This window comes from Dipodomys ordii, unplaced genomic scaffold, assembly GCF_000151885.1.
Source record: "Dipodomys ordii isolate 6190 unplaced genomic scaffold, Dord_2.0 Scaffold69, whole genome shotgun sequence".
Lineage (NCBI taxonomy): Eukaryota > Metazoa > Chordata > Mammalia > Rodentia > Heteromyidae > Dipodomys > Dipodomys ordii.
The window spans coordinates 3,794,591-3,818,054 of record NW_012267285.1 but is presented as its reverse complement, the minus strand read 5'-3'; the positions used below and the strand labels follow the sequence as shown (position 1 = coordinate 3,818,054).

The 23,464-nt window shown below is 53.2% G+C and overlaps 1 protein-coding gene across 1 annotated transcript in view; it reads left to right on the top strand.

Annotated features, from left to right (window-relative positions):
* Positions 1-16,483, top strand: part of Mical3 (microtubule associated monooxygenase, calponin and LIM domain containing 3) — a 100,860-nt gene extending 84,377 nt beyond the window's left edge. The window contains exons 28-30 of the mRNA XM_013023696.1: positions 15,195-15,294; positions 15,419-15,492; positions 15,575-16,483. Coding sequence (XP_012879150.1) covers positions 15,195-15,294; positions 15,419-15,492; positions 15,575-15,759 — 359 coding nt within the window. The 3' untranslated portion in view covers positions 15,760-16,483. The remainder of the gene's footprint in view (positions 1-15,194; positions 15,295-15,418; positions 15,493-15,574) is intronic.
* Positions 16,484-23,464: the final 6,981 nt, after the last annotated feature.

Below are 23,464 nucleotides of genomic sequence, written 5' to 3'. Positions count from 1 at the left end.
CTCACCCAGGTTCTTGGCCATCTGTGTTGTGGTTTGTGGGAAGCACTTAGCTTCCTGCAGCTGCAGTCTCCATTTGTGCTAAGACGTTTCTCTGATAGGTACATTACTCCAGCTGTGGCCCACAGGCCAGAGAATAACAACACCACTAAAGATAGGCAGAGGAAGGCCTGCATATGCAGTTCACTGGTTTAGTACTTGCCTAGCCATGGGCAAGGACCTGACTGCCATACCCAGAACCTCAAAATGAGTGGGGAGGGGAAGTGGTGCTGTGGCTCACCTTGAGCTGAAGAGCTCAGGGACAGAGCCCAGGCCCAGGGTTCAAGCCCCATGACCGACAAAAGAAAAAGAGGTTAAGACAATTGGATTTTCATAAACGTGTACAACCTGAATTTTATGTAAGTCAGTGATTTCAAACATGCTTTTAGCAGCAGACAGCCCTTTGTGCCAGATTGTAAGTTCAAGTTTTAAATGCAAAAGAATTACTCTAGGGCTGGGAAGGTGGCTCAGTGGTAAGAGTGCTTGCCTTGCATGCCTGAGGCCCTGGGTTCGATTCCCAGCACCACATAAGCAAAAAGAAAAAAAAGCCGGAGGTGGCGCTGTGGCTCAAGTGGTAGAGAACTAGCCTTGAGCTGAAGAGCTGAGGGACAGTGCCCAGGCCCAGAGTTCAGGCCCCACGACCGGACCCAAAAACAAAAACAAAAGAATTACTCTAAAATATTTTAAAACATGCACACACGTGTGCACACATACACAGCACCAACTTGAAAGCACAGATTCCATCCAGGAGCTGCAAGCATTCCCAACACCGTGAGAGACTGTCTGGTGAGCGGAGGTACTTGCTGCAAATGCCTTGTTCAGCAGCTCACCTGGAAATCTCAGAACACCTGCAAGTATCGAGACCAAAAGCTCAAAAACAGAACAGTAGCATTTTTTTCTATCACTGACAAGCCTAGTAGCAGTTCATATTCTCTATAGAAAACCAATCCCAGATAAGAAGCTATCAAATACACATAAGCAGAAAACCCAGCTGTGCGGTGGAGTGGAAAGGCGCTGTGCTGCCCACCGGAAGGGGACCTGCAGCTTGCTGTGAATCCAGCCCTCCTCCATAGGCCCACACAGTGGGGCCATGAGCACTGCTCTTGCTGGCCAGGACATAACTAATTCTCCTCCTTCCTCTTCACTGGGACAGTTTTACAAGGAGTTCAGATACTTGTATACAGAGTGCAGAAGAAGTGTGCTTCTGGGGATCCCAGAAAAGCAGGTTGAGTCAGCAGCACAAATCCATGCACTGATGATTCTTAGTGGGCTAAAAGCTGCTGTATAAAGCACTTGAGCATAGTGTGTCTTACTTAAGTATTTAACAAGTCAGGTACTTGGGAGGCACTTGGAATGCTCTTTGACAAATTCTAGGCTCCATAAAAGCTTAAAATCCAGCTCTGCTCCAACGCTATCTATAAGTGAGGCTTCATAAAGACTTTTCAACGAAAGGCAAATCTGTTGTTTGTAAAGTGAGCTTTGGGAGTTCTGTTGGGAATTTTTCCCACGATGCATTCAGAAAATCCTTCCTATGTAGTGCCTTCTACTACAAGAATTTATTTCAAGATCCATTATTTTTGTTTTCGTACCTTAATACGCAATTTCCAAGACATATCGAGTGCCAGGCGCCAGTGGCTCACGCCTATAATCCTAGCTACTCAGGATGCTGAGATCTGAGGATCCAGGTTCAAAGCCAGCCTGGGCAGAAAAGTCCCTGAGACTCTTATCTCCAATTAAGCACCAGAAAGCTGGAAGTGGAGCTGTAGCTCAAGTGATAAAGTGCAAGCCTTGAGCAAAAATGCTCAGGGACAGTGCCCAGGCCCTGAGTTCAAGCCCTATGACCGACAGGGGGAAAAAAAATGGTAATGGAGTATCAGTCCCCAGTGACCCTGCTCCTCCCTGGTGGAGACCTTCTTTGAAGTTCGGTGGGTGCGCTGATCACTCCTTTCTCTCTACTTCTGCATCCCCTTGCTCTGGGTAGCCTCCCTGTGCCTAACTGGACCATTAGGATGGAACTTGCAGCTGAGCTTTCAGCTGAGAGCCACGAAAAAGCCAGTTGGAACCTGCCATCTCACTTGACAATCTGCCCTCTGGGGAAATCAGACTTTGTTAGACAAGTTGCCCTTCCGGGGAACAGTCTGATACAGGCCTACCACCAGTTGGCCTCTCTTTTCAGAAGCTGCTCTGTATCCCTCACAAGGATTAACTTCAGAGCCTTTGAGCCTAGGATGAGATCAAGACTTAGCAGATTTCTGGTCCTAGAACATACGGGAGCTTCTTTGCTTCTGGAATCCTGATTCAGACTTAGGCTCACTGGATGAACTGGCCTTCAACATGGACTGGAAGCCATGCGGTATGGCATTCAGCTTTCTGAAGTGTCCATGGTTGAAGGGGAGACTCTGAGGAGGGGTGACAGAGCCACAGCTGAGTCTGCATGTGCTCTGGAAGAGGACGACCTGCTCAAGGCCAGCCCTTGCAGGCCCAGACTTCAGGTGTGTGATCGTTCCCTCCGGAGCAGCCAGAGGAGCTACAACAGCTCAGAGTGCTTATGGCCACAGGCCTCAGGGCAGAGGGTGGGGCAGGCAGGTGAGGATGTTGCCTGTTTCTAAGAACTGCTGGCTGAAGCCAGGAGCTCACACCTCAGAAGAAGCTTATCTGCCAAAGAAGCTTTCTGAAGGCGTGTGCAGTTCCCGCCCCCGTGGGGGTCACGTACACAGTTGTCTGGAGCTCCCTGGCTGTGTTCAAAGCGACTTAGGCTTGCAGATATTTCTAGTATTGAGACTGGAGTTCCTGCCCAGGAGGCACTGGCCATCAGCTCGCCCACTGGTGTCCAGTCACCCCTCCCACACCACGCGGGACAGAGGTTGCCTGCACGCATGCATGCGATCGCACTTAGACTCGCATGCTCCCCAGCCGGCCCTGCTCGCCCTCGCATTGACCTGTACGCCTCTCTCGCGCTTCCCTGGTGGCTTCGGGCATGGGGGACGCAGGGTCATCTAACCGAGTAACTTTCTTCACCGATTCCTTGTTGTAGACTATTGGGGAGAGTCTTATTACAGTGGCCTCATCGACTTGCACCTGGGTGGTATGTATAGCAGCGTCTGTTGCACTAATCCTGCAACCCTCTTCCCCTCTGCCCTCCCCGGGCCTTGCTCACAAAAAGGAGCAAGAAGCCAGCCTGATAACCAAACTGCAACAGCACAAACCCTTTTCCATCCTCAGTGGTGAAGCACCTGCCTAGCATGCATCAGGCCCTGGGTTCCCCTCTAGCACTGCAGGCAAAAGCACACAGACAAGAAAGGGGCAGCATGTCAGATCTCATGTATGCTCTAGATAGCTTTTAGAGGCCGGAGGTGTGACTCAAGTGGTAGAGCACCTGGCTAGTGAGCATGCAGCCCTGAGATCAAACCTCAGGACCACCAAAAAAAAAAAAAAAAGAAAAAGTTTCTGTAAAGCTGCTGCTGCTTCGAGATTTTCCTCGTCAGCCTGGCATCCTGGTCCCCTTACTGCTGGCATTCGGGCGGCAGCGTCTGCCCGCTCCAGTCTGCCTGACTTGTGTCTCGAGTCTCAGCCCTCTCACCGTGTAGCTCTCATAGCGACTAGGAAGCTCACTGTCAGCCACTTAGTAAGCAGGCATGTGGTGGTGGCGAGGCGAGTGGTAGAGCATGTGCTTGGCATACACAGGGCCCTGGTAACCACCACACGGATAAGGGTGGGGGCAGGGGAGAGCTTGGCCTGGGCTATTTCACATGTGAAGCAGCACTCGGATACCTTCAAGTCCCGGTGCATGGGGGTGGCCTCACTAGTGTGATTCTGCCCAATTCACGAGCATGAGGCGAAGTTGGGAGAAGTCCCTTCCTCCTCCACGCATGTCCAAAACTCAGCTTGCACTTGTCAGGGAAGGTAGGAGAAGCCACGGCAGTGGTTTTCCACCTATGGGCTCTAAGCCAGCAGCAGCAGCAGCAGCTGCTGCCTCACTGTTAGACAGGCAGAGTCTCCAGCCCCTCCCAGAACTCCATAGGTGAGGTCTGGGTCCCCCGTGTTAGGAGACCCAGCTGATGGTGCCTCGAAGGCCGGGAACTCCAGCTAAAAAGAAGTTTAGCAGCCGGGCACTGGTGGTTCACACCTGTCATCCTAGCTACTCAGGAGGCTGAGATCTGAGGACCACAGTTCAAAGCCAGCAGGAAAGTCCGTGAGACTCCCACCTCCAGTTAACCACCAGGAAACCGGAAATGGCGCTGTGACTCATGAGCAGAAAAGCTCAAGGACAGCACCCAGGTCCTGAGTTCGAGCCCCACAACCAACCAAAAAGAAAAGGAAACAAGGGCCTGCTGTTGTGCTAGTGCAGGTGGGAGTCCCCCAAAACCACGTGGGGCCCCACAAGGTACACCTGTGCCTTCATTAGCTCTCCCCGGCTCCCTGGGGCCCCTCTGCCCCTACTGACAATTGAGGTTATAAACAGCCTTCCGCAGGAAGAGGGCCCATACCCCTGCCTTAGGGAACTGGCCAGCCCAGGTCTCACGCCTCCCCAGGGGAGGCTGCCTGACAGCAAAAGGAGTGCCCAGCCCTGGTGCCCAGGGTAGGCAGGGGTTCTGGCTCCTGCTTGTGACTGGGCACACTGGGGACTCCAAGTCTCCTGAAAACAGAGCTAATAAAGACAATATCCTGCCCCATTTGTTGTTTTAACCCTAGCCCATCCTTTTTAGAAGATAGATGATAGATAAATAGATAGATAGAAGCCAGGGCAAGGCAGTAGTAGTAGAGGGATTGCTGAGTGCATATGAGACCCTGGGTCTCATCCCTAACAGCACAAAACTAAAAGGCCCTAATTCTGACTCCTGCTAGCACGGTGCTGTACGCTCGGTTGCCTCCACTGGTCAGCGAGGGCGTGGCGTGGTCTCTGCTCCCAGGAGTCCCACCTGGCTGCAGACTCCTTCGGCATCCCGAGCTTCAGGAATGTTGGGGCGCCCGTTGTGGCCACTGACACGGAAAGGGGCTGGTGCTTCCACCCGGTTAACACACCCCACCTGCCTCATCTCCTGACGCTCTCCTCCCGCCCCCTCTAACACTGCCTAGGGACGTTTATCTCAAGGTGTAAAAAGACTTTTTTACATCCAGAAACTCAGGGAAGGAGCTGCCCCCGGCCTCCTCCCCATGTGTTCTGTCACTCAGCCTTCCCAGCTTGAGATGCTGGCTTTTGCCCAATGGATAGTCTTGTGTATGTGTTGTCTGCTCTCTGTACTCCACCGCCCAAGTGAGAAAATGGCAGCGAGCTGTTTTCGTTTCTGTGACTCCAAATTCTAGTCTTTTGGATTTACGTTGTCAAAAGATTCCAGGGGGGGAATACATAGAAGAAAGAGGCTGTTTCTTCCAGTTTGTAGAACGCATCTCTGTGGAGTGGATACCTGGTAACTGCTGCTTGACTCACACCACTGCCTCCTTCCCGCTGCCCTGTGTGCTCCGTGGCCAGGCCCCCGAGGGCTCTGCCCACAGAGACCTGCTGTGCTCCTAGCCAAGAGTGGAAGAAACATCCCTTTCTGAAGGAAGCCTCTGGTGCACTTGAGGCACCAAGCATCGCCAGGCCCCAAGAGGAAGAGAGAAACGCCACAGTTAGAACCTGGTGTTTCCTTCTTGGGGCACATGGTAATACTCGTTGGAGGAAGGCAATTAAGTTTTTGAAAATCTGAAACTTAAAACTTGTTGTTTCTTCTCTTCCTGCCTCCCTAAGTCAGCAGCAGAAATCTTATTTCTCACTGACAGCACTCACCACAATTAGTCTACAATTCAGCTCTAGATTCCTAGAGTTCTAGGAATCGGGTTTCCCCAAGAGGACCAGACCCTGGTCCCTACCCAGTGCTCTTCCAGTCCACTAGAAGGCTCAGCAGGGTCTTGAAGTGACGTAGATAACTATTGAAAGACTCCAGGCCTAAATTAAAAGTCCCTTTGAGGATGGGAGTATAGCTCAGTTGGTAGAGTGTGTGCTAAGCATACACAAAGCCCTGAGTTCAATGCCCAGCATTCAAGAAAAAGAAGAGATCACCAGATGCTGGTGGCTCACGCATATAATCCTAGCTACTCAGGAGGCTGAGATTGGAAGATCACGGTTCAAAACCAGCCCATGCATGAAAGTCTGTGAGACCATTATCTCCAATTAACCACCAAAAGACTGGAGGTGGATCTGTGGCTCAAGTGGTAGAGCGTCAGCCTTGAGCGAACAAGGTAAGGGACAACACCAAGGCACCGAATTCAAGCCCTATTACCGGCACCCAAAAACAAACAAAAAAAACCCAAAAAACATCTTTTCTGAAAAACTTAGATCCTGATTTCTAATTCTAGGGGAACTCCCCTCCCCCCCTTGATTTGTATTTCTCAAAAGGAAAGGTCTAGAAATGTAACAGGAGGGACTAGAAAGTGGCCTCCGCCAGGCCTGCCCTCTTCCCACTTCCTGAGGGACTCTTCCTGTGCCATTTTTATCTTTTAACTTGGTTTTAGTAGTTTTTGCTTGTCTTGTTAGGTTGAGAATTAGCTTAGCTCTGTTTTTGCTTGAAACTTGGAAAGCCTTTACATTTCCCAGAACACCCCTGGGAGAGGAGGTGTGTGCGTACCCGTCTGCACATACACTGGGCCTCGGTTCTACCCTCACATTTCCCAGAACACCCCTGGGAGAGGAGGTGCGTGCGTACCTGTCTGCACATACACTGGGCCTCGGTTCTACCCTCGTTGTCACCGTTGTTGCCTTCCTTTGCCGACAGGCAATGGCCCCAGCCTGGACATTCCTTCTGCCCTGAGTTTTCAGGAGAACAGGCCTGCTGGACCGGCAGCGCTCCCCTGTCATGATGTTACTCACACTGCAGCGCTGTAAACCCACCAGCGGGGTCCCCTCAGCATTGTGGTTGCCCTAGGCCCTCATGCAAAGGCCAGGCATTGACATTAACCAAATAGGCTTCTTGGGTTAGAAAGTGAGATTTGTTGAATATGAGCTTAGTCAACTAAGATTTCGCTTTGTGTCAGACTGCATAATACTAAAACAAGACAGACTTGAAAATCAGTAACAGGCCCGTTTCTAACACTGTACTCACCAAGAGTTCTCTGGGCTGGGGGGGAGGAGGAAAGCATGGATTTGGCTAGTATGCATGAGGCCCTAAGTTCTAATCCTAGCACTGCAAAAAAAGGAGGGGGAGGGGAGGGAGAGAAGGAGATGGAAGGAAGCTCTTCTACACCACACGTGTTACTCTGCAAATTTAATAAATTGAACAAGGTGATGAGTGGTAATGCCCCTGGTATTTCTTAGGAAAAAGTAGGCAAAAATGCTGTAGTGTCTTTAACAGGAACTGGATAGAAAGTGACCCTGTGTTGGGTCGCTTAGTAAATACATTGCATGAAATAAATGAGGTAAGAGCTGCAGACCACGTGCCAACCAAAGTGAAATTCTAAAATGCAGTGGACGAATAAATGTACCTCCTTCCTGTCCCTGACAGGATGTTTCTCAGGCCAGAAGGAAGTCAGAGTGAAAGAGTATTTCGGAGGATTTTCCAGAAGTATAGCTGAGAAGGGAGAATTCACCCTGGAACTGTGGACTTTGTGCATGAAACTGTCAGCAGGGAAGATAGGTGGAGCCAGTTTGCAGCTTACGAAAGGCTATTCTGTAATACAGGCAAGCTGGTTTGGGAATTTTTCTGTTACTATGTGGGACTAATGGAGGCTCGCCTCATGGTGCTGTGGATAATGTGGGACCTAGCCAGTGCCTCATGAGGAAATGCAGCCTTTCACGCCGTGACCGCTGGGTCCGCACATCTCCTTCACGGGTCCTCCTCACGGTCTGCCAGGAGCCCATGGCAGAGGGGGACTGGACGCCTAGGTAATTAAGGAAGTGAACGAATGCCAAGACGGGTTAGGGGCCCCAGGGCTGGTTCTCAGCGCCTTCCCTCATGGCCAGGAATCGGAGTGGCCTGCCAGACTACTTTCCTGCTGCAGCTGCCTCCACCTTCTGCTTCCAACCAGGCAGTGGACCCTGATAGGGTGCTGCAGGCCTGTAATCCCAGCCCTTGGTAGGCTGAGGCAGGAGGATCATGAATTCAAGGCCAACCTGTGTAAGATAGCAAATCCTAGGCCCGCCTGGGCTACATGCATAGCAAGAACCTATGATGAAAAGAAAGGAAGGAAGGGAGGGAGGAGGGCACAAAGGCTCACACCTGTGATCCTAGCCCTTTGAGAGGAGGAAATCAGGAAGGGTGCCATGTAAGGCCTGATCAAAAACATTCACAAGACTGAATCTCAACAGAAAACAATAACATGGAGTGGTGGCTCACACCTGTTATTTTAGCTACTCAGGAGGCTGAGATCTGAAGGGTTGTGAATTGTGGTTCAAAGCCAAACTGAGCAGAAAAGTATACAAGACTTCATTTTTAAATGAACAAAAAGTTGGGCTGTAATCATGGTTCAAGTGGTAGAGCATCACCTTAGCAAGCATGAGTCCCTGAGTTCAAGATGAGAGAGAGAGAAGAGCGCATGCACGCACAGAGCTGATGGTACGTGTACCAGGTACTTGGTAAACATTTCTTACGTTAATTATTAGTTTCTCACCTTGTGCTTAGAATAAACCCATGACCCTTCTAAGGTCTATCTAGTTGCTTCTGACATTAGCAACCACGCAGGGTCAGAAGGTTAAATGTAATCAGGCAGAACTGAATGGCTGTCCTAGAAGGGTAGAGCCAGGCTTTGGGCTCAGGGCAGAGCTAGGCTTTGGCTTAGTCTCTCCACTTCACTTCCAAAGCCTTTCTTGTAAGGACGGCACTTGAACCTTCTCTGCCACTCAGCCTCTCGATTAGGGTTTGGAGATTTTTAAATATTAAAAGGGCTAATGTACGTTCTGTCTGAAGTCTCAGGTGAGCACCCAAGCTCAGAGTGTGTAGTTCAGTGGTAGCACACTTGCCTGGTAGGCCTGAGGCTCTGGGTTCACCCCCAGCACCACAGTGGAAAAGAAAATTAACAGTGAGGCAGACCATGTTTCTCACATCTCCATAAAAGGCAAAAACATTATGACCCCAGTAGCCAGCAGCCTCTGCCCTGTGCCTTGCTCATGCAGTGATTTCTGCTTCTAGTCTAGCATGGAACTTCCCCTGTTCAGTTGGTTTCCCCCTGACACACCCACCCCGTTTCTGTACCTGGCTTACGCAATGATGATTGCTGCTTCTAGTTGGTAGATTTCACACACACTCACACACACCATTTCCTTTTTAAATAGCATTAAAGAGGGTTGTGGGTCTGTTGGCTGGTTTGTTTTTCCTATTTTTAAGAGGGTTGCACATTCATCGTGGAAGTCATGTGTAGCCACAGGGCTGGGCCTCTTGCTTTCACCTGTTAGGTTACTGCCTTTTTCCTTTTTGAAAAAATACTATTTCACCGGAGACTGCCCCTTTTCCTATTTTCATTTGCTAACTTTATTTTGGGGAAGTTGGTCATGACATTGGAACTCTGGGTCTGGGCGCTGTCCCTTGAGCTCTTTTGCTCAAGACTAGCCATAGCACCACTTCTGGTTTTCTGGGGGTTTATTGGAGATAAGACTTTCACAGCTTTACCTGCCCAGGCTGCCTTTGAACTGGGGTCCTCAGATCTCAGCCTCCAGAGTAGCTAGGATTACAGGCATGAGCCACTCATTTCCTAACTTTTATTGTCAGTGTTCTTTTGGTGGGGGGGGAGGGGGGAGTGGGGTGTGTGCCAGGCCTGGGGCTTGAACTCAAGGCTTAGGTGCTGTCCTTGAGCTTTTGTGCTCAAGGCTAGTGCTCTACACTTAAGCCACACCTCTACTTCCAGCTTTTGGTGAATAAATGGAGCGTAAGACTGGTGGATTTCTTGCCTGGGCTTGTTCAGATCTCAGCCTCCTGAGTAGCTAGGATTACAGGCATAAGCCACCCGCGCCCAGCCATCAATAGTCTTTTATCTCCAGTTATGTGTTGTTTCAGAAAGAGTGAACAAGGAATGTGGCTAAAGCTATAGTCTGAGGTATCAGAAAGCAAAGGATGTTTTATTTTTTATTTATTTATTTATTTTTTGGGTCCCGTCGTGGGGCCTGAACTCTAGGCCTGGGCGCTGTCCCTCAGCTCTTCAGCTCAAGGCTAGCGCTCTACCACTTGAGCCACAGCGCCACTTCCGGCTTTTTTCTTTTTGCTTATGTGGTGCTGAGGAATCGAACCCAAGGCCTCGAGCATGCAAGGCAAGCGCTCTACCACTGAGCCACCTTCCCAGCCCGCAAAGGATGTTTTAAATATATGTCACCTACTTGATGTTTGTGGTGCATGTGTAGTGTCATTCTCCCCTGCTGATGAATATGTATGCAGTTCTTTTCACAACCTAGCCTACTCATGTGTAAGACAGTTAATTGACATTGTTAAGGGATTTATCTAGGCATTCTGAGCCTTAACATAGACTCTATGCTTCAAAACAGGCTGACAGCCCTGTGCCAGTGGTTCATGCCCATAACCCTAGCTACTCAGGAGGCTGAGATCTGAGGATCATGGTTCAAAGCCAGTGTGGGCAGGAAAGCCCATGAACCACTAGAAAACCGGGAGTGGTGCTTCGGCTCACGTGGTAGAATGCTCACCTTGAGCTGCTGAAGAGCTGAGGGACAGCGCCCAGGCCCAGAGTTCAAGTCCCACGACCAACAAAAACCAGGATGAGTAGATCTAAGCCAGAGGGAGTTTTGTTCTATTTTGTGTTGTCTTTAAGGAAAGAGAACCTTCTCCCCTGTCTCCAGACATCAGCTGGTCACCGTTGTGTCTGCTGAGAGCCCTGGTGGTGTCACCACTTCACATACCGCCTCTGGCTCTGGTTGTGAGGTGGTGCCAGCATGAACAAACACGCGGTGCAGAACAGCTTGAAGGAAGGAGAGTGGTCCTTACCCTCGCTCCCCCGTGATGCAGGGTGGCCCCTCCAACAGTGGTTTGTCTGCTTGGCCCTCTTGTTGACTCGAGCCGCTCCCTCAAGCCCTTCTCCATGGTTCCCTAGACCTGTCCTTCCTTGGGCTTCACTGTCCCCCGTGTGTGCTCCTCTGGTTCTGTGATGGTCCCTTGCTCTGCTCCTCTCCCTCTTCCTTTGAGTGGCCAGCAGGGCTCCCCGGGGTCTGGAGAGGTCTCTGCATCCCACCTCCTTCCAGCTCCCCCTCTTGGTCTGGCAGCAGTCCACAGTGTGACAGCTCTGGATAGCTCTGGACCCCTCCGAGACAGGAAAGGGCAAGAAGAGCAGGCGGTTGGCTGCCCAGAGCACACGGGAGCTAGTGATGGGGCCTGCGGGAGTGCCTGTGTGCTCCTTCCCCCCGGCCACCCCCCCCAAAGTTGGCCTGGCTCAGGACGCAAAGCATCGGGGGTATCAGGCCTTTCCGTGGGTACAGTGGCCATGGGTAGCACTTGAGTTTGATTTGGCTGGTGACCCCATGTTTCCACCTCCACATCTAGCCACAGCCGTGGCCGTGTGTGTGGTGTGGATCCCATAAAGATGGGCAGACCCACAGGAGCTTTGAGCCCAAGCCCCCAGTGGACGCTGTGTGGTGACAGCCCAGCATTACTGCTCTCCCCGTAAGGCGACCGCGAAGGGCAGGGCCGGGCCTCCAGGAGGAAACCCCACTCCTCTGTGAGGCCACGCACCTCCGTCAGCCCCCACGGCCGGGCACCTACGTTTGCTCTTGTTCAGTTTCTGTGCTGAAAAAAAAGGACTTGATTCATTTGTAGACTTTGTTTCCCCTGTTTCTGCCTCTCCATTTCTTGTATTTTTCCTTTCCCTCTGTTGTTCTTTTCTCACGTTTTATGCTTTTTGTCCTCTGCTTTTTTTTTAATTTAATTTCACTTTCTCCCTTTCCCTCTCCACCTCCAACGTCCTCCTCCTCCTCTTTTTCCTCTTCTTTTTTTTGTCTTTCTCCATTTCCTCCTCCTCCTCTTCCTCTTCCTCCTCCTCCTCCTCTTCCTTGTTTGGTCCTTTTTGAAGTTGAGCCCAGTGGCGGGACTCCACGGCGTAGACCTCTCTCCTTCTGCCCTTGCTGTGTCCAGGAAGGTAACGTAACCTCTTCCCACCTCATCCCCACTGCTTCACGGGGTTGTAGCTACCAAGGTCCCACGGGGAGCCGAAGCCCAGTTGTTCTTTCCTTCTCTGACCCACGACAGCCCTTTCTGAGAACGTCACCAACATGTGGCAAGCCCCTACAAGGCACAGTATCCCTTAGACTGCCTAAGGAACGGTTGGGAACGGAGGGAAGCTGGGAGCCGTGGAGCCTGGCGTCCAGAGGCCCACATTGGGCCTTGGGGCCCGTGAGCTCCCGCCCACCACCGGGGAGCAGGAGCGTGGAGCGAGAGCCACCCTCGTGGCAGCCATTTGTATTGCTGGAGTCAAGGAATACTGTCCTTAGGCAGCCTGGTCGACACAGACACCCCTAAGGTCTTTTCCAAGGGAACCACTAGAAGCAAACTTCTCTACCTTGTGTCTTGCTGAGTGTGTCTTGTTTTGTTTTGTTTTTTTTGAGTCTGTCTGGTTTGAAGTCTTGTGATGAGATTGTCGTTGAGAAGGCATGTGAGCGCGGGAGGGCAGCGTGGCCATGACTAACCCCTGCTCTCCATGGCTGTCCCCACCCCTCCACCTCCCCTTGCTCATCGGCTATGAACAGGCTCCACCGAGGCTCATGAGGGGTATCCAGACGTCCCCCACCGGTTGAATTTTCCTGTCTTGATGTGCGGGGAGGCCGGGAGGGGAGGAGCGGGAGACTCGGCGGCGTGCTCGCGGTTTGCATGCCACGCGGGCTCACTGTGCAGAGATGCCCCAGAAGGAATGCGTGGAACCGGGCTGCAGGCTGCTTTAAAGCCAAAGACCCAAGTCTATTGGATTGGGTGAGGAGAGACCTTGGGCCCCAGACAGGACGGCCACACCGCAGCCTCTGCAGGCTCCACGGCCTGGGGAGAGAGGCGTTTCCATCTAGAAAGCAGGGCTGGGGGGCAGGACAGGCCTTACATGCAGGAGCAAAGGCTGTAGCTGGGCCCGGAGGAGACACACCCTGCTGGTGTGGACCTGAGTCCCTTTGGCCTCCCGAGCAGCTGCTAGCTAAGGACTACCTGGCTTAGATATGCATGTGCCCAGAAAACACCGCAGCGGCTCTTCTGCTTTGTTTGGTGCGGGGTAGAGAGGCAGCGTGCAGCCAAGAAGGAGGGAGGGGAAAGCCCAGGAGAGGCACCTGCCTGAGAACATTATTGTGTACTCCCGTGCTAAGACACCCTGAAATTCTGCATAAAGTTGATGTTGGGCTGGAGGTGGAGCTCAGTGGGAAGCACTTGCCTGGCTTTCCAGAGGCCCTGGTTTCCAGACCTAGCACGGCAACATACATTTGATGTGTGCACACATGACATTTCTTGAAAGAGTTTGTAATCAAAAAATATTCATGAGCCAGGTGCTGGTGACTCACACCTCTAATCCGACCTACTCAGGAGGCTGAGATCTGAGGCTCACGGTTCAAAGCCAGCCTGGGCAGGAAAGTCCATAACACTCTGATCTCCAATTAACCAGAAAACCAGAAGTGGAGCTTTGGCTCAAATGGTAGAGCTCTAACCTTGAGCAAAAGCTGAAGGGAGGGCATCCTAGCCCTGAGTTCCAGCTCCTTTGCCACTAGCACAGAAAAAAAAAAAACATATGAATGAGCCTCTTCTGTGATCTCTGAGGCAGGAATGTACTCTCCTTGGCTGGTTTGATCCTTGGGAAGTCCTCCCAGTATCCTCCCACTGCAGTCAAAGCCAAGGGCCCAGTCTCCTGTTGGAGACTAGTTGTGATTAATTCAGGGCAGCCCACACCAGCAGTTACTGCCTGCCCCAGAGCCAGCTGCCGGGACTGGAGTAGATGAGAGCCCTTTAGATGTGTCTTATAGATCTGCACTTGTCCTGTTTGTTATACTAGTTTCCTCCAAGGTAGGGAGGCAAGCCGGGTCCCAGCGGCTCACACCTGTCATCCTAGCTACTCAGGAGGCTGAGATCCGAGGGTCACGGTTCAAAGCCAGCTCGGCCAGGGAAGTCTGTGCGACTCTTATCTCCAACTGATCACCAAAAGAAGCCAAAAGTGGAGCTGTGGCTCAAGTGGTAGAGCAATATAGCCTTGAGCAAAGGAGCTCAGGAGCAATGCCCACCCCAGGATCAGCACCCCCAAATAAAAAAGAAAAAGAGGCAAAGAAGGGCCTGGTAGCTCATGGCTGCTATAATCTTAGCTACTCAGGAGACTGAGATCAGTAAAAGTATGGCTGAAGCTCAGCCCAGGGAGCAAAGTTCAGGAGATTCTAATCAATAACAATAAAAAGCTATACATAAGCAATAAAAGTGAGCCAATAAAAAGCTGGGTGTCCAGCCTGAACCATCCAAGCAAGAGAAAAGAGAACCCTACCTAAAAGATGTCCGAAGTTCATACCAGTGGCCAAGGTCTAGAGTCCTAGCTACTGCAGAACTGAGACTGACAGAATAGTTTGAGGCCAGCCTGGGCAGAAAAGTTCACAAGACCCATCTCAGCCAAGAGCTGAGCACGGTGGCGTGCACCTGTTCCTCTAAGTTAAGAAGCCTAAAGCAGGTGAATTGCAATCTGCCACGGCAGAAAACGACCTTATCTCAAAAATAACCAGAGCCCCGAAGGGCTGGAGGTGTGACTCAGTGATAGAGCACTCACCTAGCAAGTACAAGGCCCTGAGTTCAAACCCCAGTAATGCCCAAATTCGTAATGATCAAAGCAGAAAGGGCTGGAGATGTAGCTCAGATAGTTGAGGGCCTGTCTAGCCAGCACAAGGTTCTGTGTTCAAAGAAAACAAAAATGGAGGCACAGCAGTATAAGATTCCAAAGACAGCTGCTGCACAGAAGAGGCCTGGGAAGAGAGGACAGTCTCCAACATGGTCTCCTAGTGGAGGTGAGGGCGGGGCCTCACGGGACAGACGGGCAGCGCAGGGTTGGTGAGGCCTGAGGTCGGGATGGTTTGGGGGCCTGGCATTCTCTGCCCCTTCCCAAGGCTGTAGGCAAACTTCGGGCCTGGCTTGGAAGTGTTCCGGCAGCATCTTGCTCGGCTCTCTTTGCACATTTGCCCCGGTGTGATGGACCCTCCCGGCTGGCTGGACAAACGAGCCGTCCCGTGGCCCGACACACCCCCTCTCTCGCAGGCATGGGTAAGAAGGATGACCCCAAGCTGATGCAGGAGTGGTTCAAGCTGGTGCAGGAGAAGAACGCCATGGTGCGCTATGAGTCGGAGCTGATGGTCTTGTGAGTCTGGGGGCCTGGCTGCGGGGAGGGCCGGGTGGAAGCCTGGTTCCCTGTGGCTTCCCAGAGGGAGAAGGTTGGTCCCCACGTGACGGCCGCTGTTCCCCTCCCGTCCCCCTCCCCGCAGCGCCCGGGAGCTGGAGCTGGAAGACCGGCAGAGCCGACTGCAGCAGGAGCTGAGGGAGCGCATGGCGGTGGAAGGTGAGCGGGCAGGGCCTGGGGGAGGAGGGGGGGCGAGCAGTGCTCCACAGCAGCACCACTCATGCCTTTGGCCACGTGGCAGATCATCTGAAGACTGAGGAAGAGCTGTCGGAGGAGAAGAAGATCCTGAATGAGATGCTGGAGGTGGTGGAGCAGAGAGACTCCCTCGTGGCCCTGTTGGAGGAGCAGCGGCTCCAGGAGAAGGAGGAGGACAAGGATCTGGAGGCCGCCATGCTTTGCAAGGGCTTCAGCTTGGACTGGTCCTGAGCCCAGCCTGCCCTTGCAGTTGGTGGATTTGGCATTGCCTGACCCTGCTGTGTGCTGGTAAACCGCCCGGCGCCCTCGGGCGTTTGAAGCCGGACACCCTCGCGCGCGGGCGCGGTGAGGAGAACCCCCGGGGGATGGCGACTTGTCCGGGACAGTTCCACCCCCTGGGAAGGGGCCACCGGACCCCCACGCCGCGGGGAGGAGCAGGGTGGTTTGAGGCACACCTGCACAGTCCCTGACTGCCACTGCTGGAGCCTTTGCCTTCCACTGGCACACGTGGTAAGAGCCTGAAGCAGCGCCCTCTCAGAGCCGCCGCCGCCACCACCACCACGCAGAGCACCACAGAGCGGGCAGTCATCTTCATGCTCCCTGAAGCACCACCAAAGAAGGGCAAGTCACCCTGCACAAGAGAGATGTGGACAGCAAGGACAGCGGTATTGCTCACCTCAGCCTCACGGGGAAGCTGAGCGCCGGGCAGGGTCTGGATCATTCTGGATCATTATGCAAGTCAAGAGGACGTGGGCTGGGTCTGTCCCTAGTCCTGCATCATACATTCGACCCTCCCCCCACAAGTGGCCAAATGCCCAGGCCTCTCACTGGCTGTGGCCTGAGGCCTGTGTATTGCTGCGTTTTGCTTTAGTTCACAGCCATTTTGACACTGGAAAGTACTGACTTTGTGGGGGCCATGGGAGGCCTTACACATTGAGGCGTCCCCCCCTGGCACAGCACCCACGGGGGCAGGAGGGGGCTGCCCTTGGCATCTTCCTGCGTTTGCACCTTGAAACGAAGCTGACGATCTGGCGAGACACTCGGCCACTTCGGACCCTTTTGGTCAATTAACTTATTTTTTTAATACTTGAAAAGAAGCCACTTCATTTTTGTACCTTTACTAGAGACACTGACCACCTGGCACCTGCGCATAGGATTGAGAGAGATCTCTGCCCCGTCCCATGCAGTCTGACCCCAAACTGACTGAATGCTTGTGACGTGCGTCTATTTATTATTAGCCTTCTTCAGCGTGTTACTGACCTGGTCGGCATCAGGGAGCAGCTCAGAACCCTCCCCGTCCTAACTGCAGCTTTTCTGGCCTCTCCTTTAACCGTCTGCCTCCCTGCTCCGCCCAGATCCCTGTTCTTGCCATGCGCTGGGCTTCTCCATCAGAACACTCCCTGTTCATGTACTTCCCTGCCATGGGAGGCCTGACCAGGAGGTAAAGGTGCTGCTGCCCTGGTCTCTTCCTGTTGGGATCTTGGCTTTGAACCCATTTTTTCCTCAGTTTCGGTGCCAGGATTTCATCTCCCTCCACATGTAGGTTACAGAAAGTTTGGGAGTAAGCCCTTGTCCAACTGGCTGAGACCAAGTCGGGAGGCCTCTGCCATCAGTCTGGCTGATGAGAGCACCTTTGCCCAGCCAGCCTGGGGTCCAGCAGGACAGGGACGCATGTCCTGCCCTCCACTGGGACTACGATTTAGGATGGTTGCCAACAGACAGTCGGACAGCTACAGCCTCGGTTTCCTGCCTGTGCTAGGGACTGGGTGGGTTGGCACAGACTACTATGCATGTCATATCCCACTCCATAAGCCCAACGATCCAAACCGTTTACTTCATGTACAGTTCATGGAGCCACTGGCTGAGAACACCGGGCGCCAAGGTGCTAAGTCTACCAGGAGAATCAGCACATTGACATGCAGGATGAGACTGATCCAGGAGGCCCCGGGCAGCCCTGCTGCCCCTGGCAGGGAAGGTCCAGTGTAGAGAAAGGGCCTCTGGCTGTTCCTGAGAACAGGCCAGGCCAGCGGCCCAGGCTGACCTTGGACATCCCATAGGAACCACACTGTGCCTCAACTTGAACATCCATCTAACCGCAAAAGAGCAAGCAACCCGTCTACTTTGTCTAAAAACTGCCATCTCTTCGGTGGAAATCAAGATGTGCCGCTAGCAACCATCATAGCATGGATGTTTTCCGAGCAGGCAGCATCTCCATTTCTGTTCTTTCCCCAAGTGGGAGGGGAGCATGTTCTGGGTTTTCACCCTTCACCCCAGCCTGCCGGTCAACTTGGACTTTGGACAGGACCCTCTGCTTGAGTGGCCTTTTCCCTGACCCTGCCTTTCTCTCAGATGCCACCGGCCAGCCCCACAGCATTGCTCGCGTCCATCTCTGTTGCTAACCCCGAACAAGGCAGCCAGTTCCAAAGTGACTAAGGGGTGCGGTTGTAGTATACTGCCTCAAGTGGCCTTGTGTAGCAGGAAACCTTCCTTCCACCTCTTGTAGCTGCCCAGTCCTGGTCAGCCAGGGCATCACCATGTCCTCCAGAGCACACGCCAATGCCTGCCAGCCACGATGTTGCTGCCTGCAGCCATTGAAGGGGGAGGGAAGCCACTGCAGAAGGGCCTCAGAAAACCACCAGCCCGAGACCAGCCCCAGCTCTCTGCCCTGACTGCACTAGCATTTCAGGGTCTCTTTTAAGCTCCCAGTTTGTAACCACTACCCTGCAGTTGATTTTAATAGCCTGGGGACTTGCTATGGGAGATGATATCTGCATTTGGAATACATAAAGTTCCAGATACGTGCTGTTCCCAAGAAGGAAGCCTTCCCTTGGAGGCAGGGAAGAGGGTATGTGCACACGCAGGTAAGATGATGGGTATTCATCTGAGCAAGTCCAAGTACAGCTGGAGGTCATGTTCCACACCCCTGGAGGGCCGAGTTTCAGGCTGGCCAGAGCGCCCTGTGGGATCTTAACCTGCTCAGTTGACATCTGAGGGCCTCCACCCAGGAGCCATCCCGAGCTGATTCCGACCAGCAATGATAGATCATTCTTAACCCTTTCTCGACATTTTTTCACTGCAGCAGGAAGAGAAAAGAGTCAGAAAAATAGAATGAGTGGCTGAAGATGTAGCTCAGTGGTAGAACGTATGCTTAGAATGCATGAGGCACTGGGTTTAATCTCCAGCACTGTAAAAACAAACCAACCGTAAAAGGGTTATCACATCTGACCACAAAGCAGAATGGTCTGTTTCATGCGCAATAAAAGTTTTTCAAAGAAAATGGCAACTGTATTTCTTGTCATTATACTGTACTTGGCAGTAAGCCAGAATTTCTGCATCCCCACCTCCCTTCAAGGAAGATGGTATGTATCTACCTAGCTGTTTGAAGGATACAACTTTCTGTTTTAGTTTATGATCCTGACTCAGCCATCAACAAATAGCAGCACTTGAGAAATAGCAGCCTTGTTTGGAAAGAAGCAACTCTATAGAACTGGAGCCTCCCTGCCTTTTTTTTTTTTTTTTTTGCCAGTCTTGGGACTTGAACTCAGGGTCTGGGCACTGTCCCTGAGCTTCTTTTGCTCAAGGCTAGGACTCTAATCACTTGAGCCACAGTGCCACTTTCAGTGTATGTGGTACTGAGGAATGGAACCCAGGGCTTCTTGTGTGCTGGACAAGAGCTCGACCACTGAGCCACCTTCCCAGCCCCTCCAGTGTGTTTCGAGTCACTTACCAGTTGGTCCTGGAGGTAGGATTCTTGCCCGCTGACCCAAAGCCTCTGTTATCACTGTCTAAACACAAAGCTATAAAACTGGGTAGGTTTGGACCCTGTTCATGCCTTCATTCCCAGGGCTTCTGACCCAACTCCAAGTAGAGATCTTTGGGTCATTAAAAGCAAAGGAACTTCAATCTTGGGGAATGCTAGCTACTCCTATGCCAGGGACAAGGGCACTGGCAGTAAGTGAACTGTTGTCACCCAGGCCCACGCCTGAGGCCAGAGGTCTTGGGGAACTCCAGAGAACAGCACAGCTGTGGGTTGGGTAGGCAGGCTGCTCAGCTGTGGGGTATGGACCTGAAGCCCCACTTAATGGACTGACCTTGAACACGGTGCTAGGCACTGCAGGTCTTGGGCCTCTCTGGGTGAGCCCGCACCCCCAGTCTCTCTCAGTTCTGTTCCTTGGATCCTGGTGCTGTCACTCAAGAACCTCACTGAGCATGAGTCGCAGAGCCTCTGTTGCATGCAAGTCTTTTCCCAGTTTCTCCCAAAAGGGTCCCAGCCCCATGCCTGGAGAATCCAGGAGGCAGCCCCCAGCCCTAGAATCCTGTGGACAGAATCTTTTAAGAAGCATTGCAGGCCGGGCGCTGGTGACTCACGCCTGTAATCCTAGCTACTCAGGAGGCTGAGATCCGAGGATCGCGGTTCAAAGCCAGCCCGGGCAGGAGAGACCGTGAGACTCCTATCTCCAATAAACCACCAGAAAACCGGAAGTGGCGCTGTAGCTCAAGTGGTAGAGCGCTCGCCTTGAGCTGAAGAGCTGAGGGACAGCGCCCAGGCCCAGAGTTCAAGCCCCATGACCGACAAAAAAAAAAAAAAAAAGCATTGCAGAAAGGTAAGTTGTACGGTAGTGTAAATAGAAAAGTCCTTGTGTTCACCAGGCACTGGTGGCTCGCAGCTGTTCTGTAATCCTAGCTGATCAAGAGGCTGAGATCTGAGGATCCTCACTGGAAGCCAGACCGGGGCAGAAAAATCCTGAGACTCTGATCTCCAGTAGAACTAGTAGAAAAAGCCAGAAGTGGCGCTGTGGCTCAAAGTGGTGGAGCACTAGCCTTGAGCAAAACAGTGCCCAGGCCCTGAGTTCAAGCCCCATGACTGACCCTCAAAAAAAAAAAAAAAGTCCTGAGCCTCATTCCAAACATCTGCAGTGGAACACTGGTGACCTTGCTCCTGACCTTGAGAGCCAACCTGCGGAGAGGAGTGAAGGACAAGTTGGAAGGACTCCCTGCCCACCATGGTAAAGTGCACTCTCCAATTTCTGCATGCTTCATGTGGCCAAAATAGAGCTAGCTATCATTTGCTTCACCTGTTCTGTTTGGAAGAGTCATCTCTGCCCTCAACAAGCAAACTCATGCCTCTGGGGCGGAGATAGTCCTGTGAAATCCGGGCCTCGGGACATTCACCACCTCTGGCCCAGCTGCCGGAAGAGTCTGTGGCCTGTCCTAGAGCATCCTAGCCACCCAGCCACCCAGAGGGCTGTGTCTCCAGCTCTTATTAGGTCAAGACCCACAGGGAGACAACAGAATGGAATTTGCCCCTGGGCCCTTGTCATCCCAGCCCTAGTTCTCTCCAAAAGGAGCTCTCCAAGGTTCCCCACCCCTGTTTGTGCAGTTGAGAAAAGCTGCCCCAATGACTGTACACCAGGTCACTAGGCCGCCTTCTTCCATCTGAGCTGGGGACTGGGCCCCTGGGTCCGGCCCACGTAACGGGATCTTCAGACTCCGGAACACGGACCTTGGCTTTGAGTGCTGAACCACGAGCCCATCACCACACCCTCAGGGGCTAGGGCTCCGCTCCCTTGGCCCGGCTCTTTGTAGGAAACTGCCATCATCTGTTCTTTCCTCTGGAGCCCAGCCGAGTCCTGGCAGATGCTGGGAAGGGACGTTTCTGAGATGACTGAGGGGTCAGCCCTTTCCAGCCCTGCTCTGCTGTCTGTGGTGGAGGCTCACAACTCCAGGCCATTGGGGCTGGTGGAGTGGTCCAAGGGAGGGGCTAGAGCCAGGGGGTCTGGGAAGTTCCCCAGCTGGGTCCTGAGGCCCCGCTGCAGGCCCTGCTGCCTTGCCCCACCACAGCCCACAGCCTGGGCCGCTGCCCTCCACCGGGGCCGCTCAGATGCAGAGCTGGGACATTGTTTTGTGCCCCACAAGCCTTGGTCCTGGATCTTTCCCCTGTTCAGCAAAATTGGTTTGCCTTCTCTCTCCGGATAGTCCTGCTTTCTTAAGCAAGAGCCATAGATGAAGTGATAGGAAGGCCTACCCCAAATTCCAAGGACCAGGCTCTTTCCTTCCATTGCTGCACCAGCTTCTGGGGTGAGAGTCCACGCTTTCCTCCCATTGCTGCACCAGCTTCTGGGGTGAGAGTCCACGCTCTGGGCCAACCACTTCTTCCTCTGCATATTCCTCTGCTTTCTGCTTCCCAGTGGTCCAGGAGCACACACTGGTGGGGGGGGGCCTCGGGGCTGTGAACGTGAGACCGGTGGTCCGGAGGTGCAGGGAGCTGGGTCAAGGTGGCTTCAAGACATGGGCACAGCCACCTTCTGCTCCCAGGCCTTCGTGGCCCATCTTCCTTCCCCAGGTGACCTTTGTCTCCTGGACCTGGGGATCTCACATTCATCTCTTCCACCCCACAGGGAGAGGCAGATGTCAGCCTGTGAGTGCTGAGCTGTGAGGTCTGATAACAGAACTGGAATGCCAGTCTCTGACTCTCAGAAAGCTGGGAGTGGCCTGAGAAAGAGACCCAAGATTCTACCAGAAATATGAATTCATCAAAATCCAACTTCCTTGGACCTTCAAACTGTGGTTGTTTGCTGCTTACTTCTGCTTCCTAAGATAAGGAAGTCACTTGTCCTAGGATTGTTCCCCGTGCTGGTGTCTGTAACTTCAAAGGGCTTGCTACCTACCCCCCATCTGCTAATCACTAAAGACCCTGTTAACGCAGTGTTTGTTGCCAGCACAGGCGCCCTGGTGTCCCCAAACCAGTTTCACCATCTGGTCACTGTGGTTTGCAACACTTCCTCCTTTCCAGGACGTCCTTCTCTCCTCACAGGCTGCTTCTGACAGGCCCAGGCCACAGCCAACTCCACAGGAGCTGTGGTAGCCGCCCCAGGCCATGCTCACAGCAGACTCAGGCGCCCAAGAAGAAGACCTAGCCCTGGCTCCCGCCGGCCTCAGAGGCCACCTGTGGAGGTCTGCTCCGGTCGGCTCAGAGCTCCTCCTGTTCATGCCTTTGTGTTCCAGGCCATGTGGCTTGCTAGGCATCTGGTGCTCAATCCTGAGGCATCATGAGTGAGCACATTTCAGGACTCGAAACTGGTTGGGGAAGATGCCCCAGACAGCATCTGGTTCCATATCTCGGGGGATCAGGGAGGATGGTGGCCCTCACACTGTAGACCCTCAGTAATGAGTTAATGTGCGCTCCATGCCATGGTTTTTTTTTTGTTTTTCTCTCGGCTTTTGTTGCTTTGTAGGTGACTTCCAAGTGCGGGTGGTTACCCCACTATCTCTGCCTTCCCTGTCCCCTCTTTTTCTGGCACTTGTGGGCCCCCCTTTTTTACTGGTGGTTGTGGGGCTTGAACTCAGGGTCTGGGCACTGTCGCTCTTCCTCTTGGAGCCACAGCTCCATGTCTGTGTCTAGGAGGTTAACTGGAGATCAGTGTGGTGGGGACTTCTCTGCGCGGGCTGGCTTTGACCTGCGAGCCTCAGATCTCACCTTCCTGAGTAGCTGGGGTTACAGGTGCGAGCCCCTGCGACCACCCCTGATAGTAAACGGGGTCCCCTGAGCCACACCCAGGCCTCGCGGTGGGCCTGCGGGGCTCTGCGGGGCGCAGGGTCCGGCCCTCGGCGCCCCGCTGGGCCTGCGGCCCTGCGGCTTCCGCACTGGGCCCGGAAGCCATGCGAAGCCGGGGCTGCGGGAGCCTCAGCACCTGGAGGCTGCGGCGGGAGCACCATGAGTTCAAGGCCAGCCTGAGAAGCAGCGAGGGAGGGAGGGAGAGGGGCGGAGGAAGAAAAGCACCAGGCACTGAGACACGACAGAGCCAACGCAGCAGAGGAGATGGGGCGCTGGGGAGGAGATGGGGCGCTGGGGAGGAGATGGGGCGCCGGGGAGGAGATGGGGCGCTGGGGAGGATGCGCTGGGCCGCGGGACCGCGGGAGCCAGGCATCGGCGGGG